Source organism: Labeo rohita, chromosome 18, assembly GCF_022985175.1.
Source record: "Labeo rohita strain BAU-BD-2019 chromosome 18, IGBB_LRoh.1.0, whole genome shotgun sequence".
Lineage (NCBI taxonomy): Eukaryota > Metazoa > Chordata > Actinopteri > Cypriniformes > Cyprinidae > Labeo > Labeo rohita.
Genome location: NC_066886.1, coordinates 8,314,401 through 8,324,698, shown reverse-complemented (window position 1 = coordinate 8,324,698; position 10,298 = coordinate 8,314,401). Strand labels below are relative to the sequence as shown.

Sequence of the window (10,298 nt, the reverse complement as noted above, 5' to 3'; positions counted from 1 at the left end):
ATGCTTTCATTTAATCAAATTGTGGATAAAACAGGTGTAAATACCCTCTGAAACGCATTCTAGATAGAATGCAATCCGACTGATCTTGAAATCAGTTTATAATAGATAAATATCTGTTGGTTTTGGAAATATCCGGTTCATTAGCCGCTATGGGGAAATAACCAGAAGAATAACAACCTACAGTAAATGGTAAAACTGTTTGCACTACAAACTAGTGCGTTCATAATTAAGATAATACATTAAAATTCTATGGTAAAACACAGCAAGTTGCAATATCAAACAGCAAAAGGAGCGGTTATATACCCATAAAATTAACCAATGGCCGCGCCCGCTCTTATGGGAAAAATCAGGTTGAAAGCGCGGGGACTGAAGATAGAATTTATAGGTTTGTTTAATGTAGTTTATTTGTATAACAACTCCACGATAGTGTTTTCACGACTTTTACTCATAGGAAAAAAATTGAGAGAGACTGATATCGGCAGTCGGAAGAGAGAACAATGTCAAATTTACCGTCCCTCCCATAGACGCGGCATTAGAAAAACCCTCGAATAGCCTTAACTAGTTTTTTTGTTACTTGACGAAAAAGGTGATATAATACAAAGTATAATGTTATAAATGTACATACATATTTTTAAAAATCAAGATATAAAAAACTTGAAAGGATTTATGATGATGACGACTGTTGAAACGCGTCATCACAGGGTTGTGAAAAGGGTCCAATGGCAGCACCGATAGTAAACAAAACTCGCACATTTATTATTACTGCTGAAAATGGTCAATTATTGACGTTTTGGGCTGTATTAATCGGACCGGAATAAACATTTGGAGTACTATGCCAAAAGTTATAACAAATCAAGAAGAACAGTGCAGAAAAAACTGTCTGAGGAACAAAAGGCGTTTGTGGTTGGCCAAACTGAACCAGGATTTCCAGGGCAAAAATCTTTACAACATTCATCTTTGTTTTTATCATTTCCAGTCAGGTAGGTGAAATATTAGGCTAATATCTTACTGCTCATATGTATCTTTACCACCTATTAACTTTAGTTTGTCAAAATATTGCGCCCTTTCCTGCATACTAAGTCCTTCTCTATATGATTTAGGAGCTTCCACACATTTTTTTTGTGGTTTAGACAGCATATATTAGCAGAACAGCGTATTCAGTAGTACATTAACCGTGCAATCCATGCTGTTTTGTGGAAACACGTCTATGTCCAAGTGTAACATTTTTAACATATCTAATCAGAGAAACCATTTTCTCCATTTTTAATGATGTATTACATTATAACGTCCTCTAACTCTTGCAAGTTGCAATGACATCTCAGATGATGCGTTTACCTGCGCGAGGATGGGAAAACCCATCACTCACATGATTTATCTGTAAATTTGTGAAGCATTAAGCAATTAAAAAATAATAAATAAATAAATTCAACAATCCATTCAATTCCCCATGGACAAAATGAAGTCCCACCCTATATAACTGATTTGTTTTTAAATTATTTATTTGTTTGTTTACATCTTGAGAAAGTAAGAGGATAACAACTGGTTAACAAGCTTTTTTTGTCTTGGAGGTAAAATCAACCATCTCCTCACATTTGTAGAATCTTCATTAATAATAATAATAACAATAATAATAATACACTTTTCTCCTTAAAGAAATGTTGAGATACAGTTTTATTTAAATAGTTTTGGAGGTGTAACAATTGAAAACAAAATCTAAAAAACATCAGACGTCATATATACGCCATCTATGTCATTTTGACTCTTAAAGTGTTTGAGCATGCAAATTAAACAGCTGCACTACAAAATAGTCTATTCCTAAAAAATCATATATAGGATAAATACTTCACATCATGCAGGTTACATATGAAATGGCTTTATGGTTCAGTCACAATGCTCTCCGAACTTGCCACAATGTCTGTCACAGTGTAAGAAAAAACTACAATATTTTACAATAATGAAAAAAAAAATCTATATTTATACAATAACCCTCACACTACCCTCCCACCCCTTCCCTATACAATACTAGCCCATATAAAAATATAAATATGATGCTCGCATAGAACTGTGGGTTTCCTGAAAGGGAAAGCATGTTAGATGTAATGCACATAACTGTGTCCTCTCTTTTAGCACTTTCATTTGTTCTTCAGCTTCATACCCCACATTGCTCTGCCCTTTAACCTTTCCTTTCTTCCTTTGACCTTTTGTTCTCTGTTTATTTTACTGGTCCAATTCGTGGCTGTCTTGGCTTCGAGGCCGATAGTGACGTGCACAGAATTCTCTGATCCGAATGCAGGCCTCAATCATCAACTCCTCTGGGACGGTTACCACAATTCGGAAGAAGGTTGGATATTCAAATGCCTGCAGAAAGAAACAACATAGGTATCAGAATAGATGCAACCAATTTTTGTGACAAATAATAGGTTAAAGGCACTGTAACAGAAAAAGGCAAGATAAGGAGATAAATAATTCACCGTAGCAGGCAAACAGAACACAGATTGCTCAGTGACCAGCCGTTCAGTGAACTCCACATCATTCTCAAAATCTGGGAAGTGCTCCATCTCGATCCCCACCTGAGGATGAGCCAGCATAAAATGCATTTACCCTTTGCTAACTTGCAACTTTGCACTTTTTGCAAACATGCACACTCCTTAATATGGACATCCTGATAAGTAAGTGTGCCAAGTATGATTAAGTGTCTGTCAGGCCATTTGAAAGAGATAGTTCACCCCGAATTGAACATTATGACATTATTTATTTATTACCTATTTACCTATTTCTTTTCTAAATGCATGTTATTGTCTTATTGTTAATAATTTATTCATGTAGGTTTAAGGATTTTAAATTTGGTTTGATTTATTATTTGTAATCAAAAGTAGGGGTCAACCGATATGTGTTTTTCAGGGCCGATACCAATTATTACAGATCAAGTAAACTGAAAACTGATATTTTGAACTGATATATACACTACCAGTCAAAAGTTTTTGAACTTTAAATTTTTTTTTTTTTAAGTCTCTTCTGCTCATCAAGCCTGCATTTATTTGATCCAAAGTACTGCAAAAACAGTAAAATTTTGAAATATCTTTACTATTTAAAATAACTGCTTTCTATTTGAATATATTTTAAAATGTCATTTATTCATGTGATTTCAAAACTGAATTTTTAACATCATTACTCCAGTCACATGATCACAAATGCACAAAATTCCACTCACCATAATGTACATGGCTCCTGATGGCATCACTGGATTCAGCCCGGGAACAGTTGACAGCTCTGAGTAACATATCTCTGAGTTTGACTGAAGAGGGACATAAAAATTGTTATTATCAGAGTCTAATGTTGAATCCATAAGCTTTTCTCTTTGAAGCTCTTCTCCTCTTACCTTGAGGAAACTGATGGTGCCTTGGTAGAACTCGGGTGGTGTGTCATTCAAAATGCTCTCTAATGCTCCCTGAACCACAGTACAGGGTCCCAAAATGCGCTGGCTTAGTTTCACAAGACCCTCTCGAATCTAGAGTGAACATTAGCGTTATTGATATGTTGTTTGTGTGTTGTTTGTTTTCTGTTATAGGTGAGACACTTATACTTACTCCGGTTCCCAATATGTCGTTACGATCATGGATGAGGATCCAGCCCATCCTCCAGCCAGGAACCAACCACCGCTTGGCAAGGCCACCACAGGACAGGATGGGCACGTCACTGCTGAGAGGTGCCAAAGGATGAAAATCACAGCCTGGGAATATCTGCAGATTGAGAGATAATATAATATAATATAATGCAAGATGGATAATATTCAATCAAATGTTTGAAGTCAGTACGATTTTTTTTTTTCAAAGAATCTTCCTCAACAAAGCTACATTTATTTGAGAAAATGTTATTACAATTTATTATACTAAAAATGCAATTTTAGTTTTCAGCAACTATTACTCCCATCTTTCCATTAGTGTCACATGACCCTTCAGATATCATTCTAATACGCATATTTGGTTCTCATGATACATTTTTAGAATTCTTTGATGAATAGAATGTTCAAAAAAAGCAGCACTTGAATTTTTTAAAATCAATTTATGCATTTCTTTTTACAAAATCGTGCTGACCCCAAACTTTTGAACAGTGTGTATATATATTAGGGCTGTCAGTCAATTAAATTTTTTAATCGAATTAATTTTAATGATGTTTCGATTAATTAATCTGATTAATCGCAAAATAAATTTGACCTGAAAATACAGACAAAAGATTATTTAAAGCTGTTTTTGAGTCAATTGAAAACGTATCAAGTAGACATTATAAATTTTAGCTTTAGAGAGAAATATTTTATATAATTCAACATAAAATGTATTACAAAAACATTTAGGCTGCAATGGCCTAAACGTAAACTCTGGAACAAAAGATGATAATTTGAGATTATCATAACATCAGTATTTTTTGTTCATACAGTGAGAATCATTGCTTCACATGAATCATTCAAAACGCGGATTCATTCAGAAACTGAACACTGCTGTGTTGCTCTAAGACGTGCAACAATTCTGCTATGGCTTTAAAGGTAATATGTTCTCTGATCGAATATATATAATATTGTGTTTGAAATAACACATTATCAACTTCTTATTTACTGAACTGTTGTAATCACATTTAAGCATGTGATAGATCGGGACAAAATCAGCGCTCGTGTCATATTGCTCTTGCTGCCCCTCTGATGTTGTGTGATATGTGATATATAAAATATGAGACAAAACACATACAAGGGTATTTTTTGCACCAATTTCTTGAATTTTAGGGCATAACTGCAACAGTCAACTATATGATATATAAGATGACAAACAGGTCTGGAGGCGGCTAGTGCGTTAACTGCGTTAAAATATTGTAATCGCATTATTTTTCATAACTTATAATTAAGGTAACACGTTAAACTGACAGCCCTGATATATATATATATATATATATATATATATATATATATATATATATCTCACTGATAGATGACTGTTATACAGTATATAACAGTATGTTAGTTGCATTCTAGAATGTTCTGCATGCTGTTATCATCCTGTTGGAGGGAGGAGCCAGAAAAACATTATAGAGGTTTAGGAATGGGGTACAAAGACATGTATAAGGGTAGCGAGAGAGAGAGAGAGTTCCTTGCTTGTAGCTGTTTTGTGGTCGTTCGCCTGGCTCTAATTACGATTATGGCTTCATGTCTGGTCGATGGATCCGCCCCATCTCCCATTGGCTAAGATACTGCAATTTACGGTGCTGGCCCTATTTCACAAGCTCAACATGGAAGTATGTTTTGTTGCTGTTGTTTTTAAAGCGGTCCAGACAATGAGGCCACATGGCGTGTTTAATACTGTACCAGATGGAGCTCAAAAAACATCCAGCCAGTTAACATTCTACCTGCATTGAAAGTGGGGGCCGCTCCTATCTATCGCCTCTAATACGTCAGCTTCATGCATGTACTAACCACAAACACATGCGATAAAAAGTGCAAAGTCATTGAGGTGCGCTCGGTTTACAACCCCAACTGGGTTACAAACATCTCAGACCGCCACGCATATCTAATTTTCCACATTACAAATGTTCTCTCTTGACCACTGGTGTCTAGAGTTGTGAACCCGCTGACCGCTGCTTGATCTTCACTGTCCTTCATGACCCAAAGCCCAGAATGCAGCCCAACATCTATTCACCACACACAACTCTAATCCCTCCAGTGCTGATGTGGTTTCCACTGCTAAACAAGGATGAGCGCTGCCAGAAAAAAACACACGCAACCCAACAGAAGGATGTTCCCTACTCTTCAATGCATTTCCAAAAGATTTTTTTTTTTTTTACAGAAATGCCATTTAAGAAACATTATAAGTTCCTCAGAGAACCTTTCAGTGAACAAGTCTTTTTTTAAGTGTGAAGAACCTTATTTCCACTATAAAGACCGTTATTGCAATGTTTGGTTGATGTTAAAGGTTCTTCTTGGAGCCACAGATGCCAAAAAAGAGTGTACTGAAAGTTGCTATGATTGAAAAGTGTCTTGCAAGTAAGCCAGGCTCAGTCAAGTCATTTAACAGGGGTCAAAGGTGAGAAAGACCTGTGAAAAGACCCTGTGGTCTATTTGACCTTTGAGTGCCTCATTAAAGTGTGTTGAAAGTAAACGGAGCTTGGAAAATAAACAGTTCTTAGATAGTAACGTAAGTGTTTCCGTATTTATTTTGAGCTCACCATGTCTCCGTAGATCTCATCAGCAAGGATTGGGATACAGTTTCTTGATGCCACTAGATAACACAGAATATTATTAGATTAATATCCTGGAATTTCTGTGGATAAACATTCCTAATACAGTATATTATTTGAGTAAACATTCACCGGAAAGAATCTTATGCTGGTGTTCTTTGGTGAACACAGAACCGCATGGATTGGATGGGTTGTTGACAATCATACAGGCTGTTTTGTCATCGATCAGACTTTCCAGGTGCTGAAGATCAATCTCCCAGGACTTCTCTGGCTAAAGGATCAAAAAAATAAGTTTGAATAACTAATCTTATGACACAGTCAAGAGATATTGTAGAAGCTTACTACTGTAGAACTGGAAAAAGGATTATATACACTACCAGTCAAAAGATTTTTTATGCTTTCTTCTGCTCACCAAACCTGCATTTATTTGATCCAAAGTACAGCAAAAACAGTAAAATTGTGAAAGATTTTTACTATTTCAAATAACAGTTTTTTATTTGAATAAAATGTAACTTATTCCTGTGATTTCAAAGCTGAATTCAAAGCTGATCCTTCAGAAATCATTCTAATATTATAATTTGCTGCTCAAAAAACATTTATTATTATTATGTTGAAAACAGCCGAGTAGAATTTTTTCAGGTTTCTTTGATGAATAAAAAGTTCAGAAGAACAGCATTTATCTGAAATAGAAATCTTTTGTAACATTATAAATGTCTTTATCATCACTTTTGATAAATTTAAAGCATCCTTGCTAATATATATATATATATATATATATATATATTAGAATGATTTCTGAAGGATCATGTGACACTGAAGACTCAATGTTGAAAATTAAGGTTTGATCACAGGAATAAATTACATTTTCAAACATATTTAAATAGAAAGCAGTTATTTTAAATAGTATAAATATTTAACAATTTTACTGATTTTTCTGTATTTTGGATCAAATAAATGTAGCCTTGGTGAGCAGAAAAGTCTTTAAAAAATTTTTAAAAATCTTCCTGTTCAAACACTTTTGATTGGTAGTGTAAGAGCTCAAGAAGATTTAAACTATATTAAATTAAATGAAATGGCATCCTTTCTGTGTTATTTACATGTGCGTGTGTACGGTTGTTTTTATTCATCGGTCCCAGATGTGGACCATATGGGAATGACACAGCAATTTTCCCCATCCACTCCCCAAACCTGCCCCATCCCACCCTTCCCATCTCACATGTTTGTGCACTCCAATTCTAAATCTTCTTATTGCTGGCAGAAAGATTGTTCTAAAACATTCTCTACTTACATTTTGCACTTTGTATTTTGTTTCCTGACCCCATTCTAAGCAGAAGTGACAGACTTTGTCTGTTTGATTTACACACTCATGCAATCAGTGATTCACTCACCAGCAGATTGTAGTGCTTCACTTGGATGCCCATAGACACCGCCAGCGTCTTATAGAGGGAGAATCCAGGACGTGGAACTAAGATATTGTCTCCTGGGTTACACAATACGCTGATGGCCAACTCTATAGCCTGGCTACAGCCACTGGTCAAGATCACATCCTACAGAAAAAAAAAAAATTATTCATCAACTTACAAAAGCATTAGGAAAATATGACCCTGGACCTCAAAACCAGTCATAAGGGTACATTTTTTGAAATTGGGATTTAAACATTATCTGATGTATGGTTTGTTAGGCTAGGATTTGGTCAAGATACAACTATTTGAAAATCTGGAATCTGAGCATCCAAAAAATAAAAAATATTGAGAAAATTGCCTTTAAAGTTGTCCGAATGAAGTTTTTAGCAATGCATATTACTAAACATACATTCAATTTTGATATATTTACAGTAGGAAATTTACAAAATATCATCATGGAACAAGTTCTTTACTTAATATCATAATGATTTTTTGCCTTAAATGAAAAAACGATCATTTTGAGCCATACAATGTATTTTTGGCTATCGCTACAAATACGCCCGTGCTACTTAAGACTGGTTTTGTGGTCCAGGGTCACAAAAGACAAATGATGGATGTGACGCACTTTGCCTTCCAATGGAGCTTCTGGGCAGCTGTAGAAGTTTGCAACAGCTTCTCTGCTCTTTTGGTAACCTGTCAATGTGATTTAAAATACAGATAATATTCATGAAGAGCAAACCACATACATTTTATGCAGAATGCAAAAAGCAAGGTGGGACTAATCGTTGTATACAAAGCTTAAAAATTCAGCTTTGATTTTTTAATTAAGCAGAAAATGAATGTGTAATCTTACCTACTGAAGGAGCATAGCCATTGTATTTCTGTGAGTCTATGGCCTCCTTCACTGCCTCTAAAACAGTGTCATCTGTTGGCAAGTTCCCAAACACAGTAGGATCACCTGGTGGAAAATCAAGTCCAGACATTTTCATTTATTGGCTCAGCAAAAAAAATCTTAAATTGAATGAGTTATAGCTATGATACACATCAAAATAAATATTTTTAATTTGACAAATATATAATAACTAAACACCTTTTTGATTAGGTTTAAGTGTTTAATCAATAGGTAAATAGCTTATTGTATATAAACTCATAACTTACCAATAGATAAAGCAATCATGGGTTTCTCGGGGTTGGGAGTGAGTTTCATCCCGTCCACTATGGCTCGAATGGGGTTTAGTGTTTTTTTGGACATCTCTGAGGGTTTGACGTTCCATCTCTGCCTTTGGCTCTTCAGTTTGGCCGGGTTCACATTCATATGAGTCCGGACACTCACATGATGCACACCGTTCCCGTTCATGAAGTTGCCGTTGATGCCATTGCCGTGGATGCCGTTGTTCTGCGCTCCGTTCATTTTCACCACAAAAGACATTTTCTTGGTCTAAGAAATGAAGAAAAAAATGACATTGATACGTGTAAATATTTATTTATTTATTTATTTATTTTTATGCTTTATTAATTCCATGCTACAAGAACAAGAGCCTTACGCGTAAATAAAATAATTAAAATATATATATATATATATATATATATATATATATATATATATATATATATATTTATATAAATGTACATACGTATAGATTTTAATATTGTTTATATACATTTCCAAACAATGTTTCTATATTCACAAAAGTTAAATAATTGCGGTAAATAGACAGTATGGGCGCTTTCCATTAAGATCAGCGTATGACAGTAGCCTGTGTTTGCATAACTTTAATAACTGCAATAAGTTATAAGCTGTAGATAATAGATTTCACGTTACACCCCACAAATATATTGCAAAAGCTTTTAGATTATTTTTTTTCCTTCAAAAACTCAGTTGTGCGGCGAAAATTGCAGGCTACTGACAGAATTATGCTTAAATAGCTAAATATAGAAACGTGCAAGCAAATAAACCATAGCACATACGAAAAATACTTGTCTAAATAATCAGATTAATAGACTATTTAACTGTAGAATAAGTCAAATAAATATGCAATGTTTTAAAACATCAAAAGGTAGCACAAAAAGTAGTGCAGAAAAGTATTTTCCATAAAAATATCAATCTATAAAAATTTTTATTTTAGATACTAAATGAATAAAGCCCAGAATACGCTAGTTCATAAGCAATATGCACAATTTATAATGTAACATAAATACCTTATTAAGTTGCTTACTATAAAAATCACGCTCCAGTTGCTGTAAATGAGATAAACAGGTAAATATGTGCATAGGGTGATTCAGTTCTCAGACCGGCTTTATACAGAACCCCCCAAAATGGGTGTTGAACCCTGCCCATATTTCCATTGGCGGAGAATGAGGGCAGTCTAAAACTCCCCTGTTACATCATAAGTCTAAATTCTTTATAGTTTTGGGGTTGAACCCCATCCTCCTCTTTCTAGAACCTGCGGCAAGTCTGTGATGCACAGGATCTACGCACGCAATTTGTGCGTAAAAGGAGCGCAAACTCATGCAATGCACACGATTCTCGTTTGTGTTTAGAGACACTTTCCTTCCTTCGGATCGGTTGCTGTCTTATTTTCACACCTTTATTTGTTGCACCTGTTTTCAGTGCACGTTTATAATGAGAGAAACTACGCAGTTTAGGTTTAACACCGCATTTCAGACTTTCCATAA

General features: G+C 34.9%; 1 protein-coding gene and 1 long non-coding RNA gene across 3 annotated transcripts; one reads left to right on the top strand and one right to left on the bottom strand.

The window, feature by feature from the left end:
• Positions 1 to 1,653: 1,653 nt before the first annotated feature.
• Positions 1,654 to 9,982, bottom strand: tat (tyrosine aminotransferase). Of its 2 annotated transcripts, none has more exons than XM_051134903.1 (12): positions 9,839 to 9,982; positions 8,781 to 9,060; positions 8,476 to 8,580; positions 8,248 to 8,315; positions 7,608 to 7,766; positions 6,352 to 6,490; positions 6,208 to 6,260; positions 3,588 to 3,740; positions 3,380 to 3,508; positions 3,212 to 3,295; positions 2,472 to 2,570; positions 1,654 to 2,358 (listed from the first exon to the last, which is right to left on the bottom strand). In XM_051134903.1, the coding sequence occupies exons 2-12, from the start codon at positions 9,049 to 9,051 to the stop codon at positions 2,218 to 2,220; spliced, it is 1,401 nt and encodes a 466-aa protein (XP_050990860.1). In that variant the 5' UTR covers positions 9,052 to 9,060; positions 9,839 to 9,982; the 3' UTR covers positions 1,654 to 2,217. The 2 variants fall into 2 exon arrangements, with proteins under 2 accessions (XP_050990860.1, XP_050990859.1); XM_051134902.1 differs by having other exon boundaries at positions 9,822 to 9,973.
• Positions 2,241 to 3,832, top strand: LOC127180692 (uncharacterized). Its single transcript, XR_007829681.1, has 2 exons — positions 2,241 to 2,379; positions 3,569 to 3,832. It is a non-coding gene; the product is annotated as an uncharacterized LOC127180692 (long non-coding RNA).
• Positions 9,983 to 10,298: the final 316 nt, after the last annotated feature.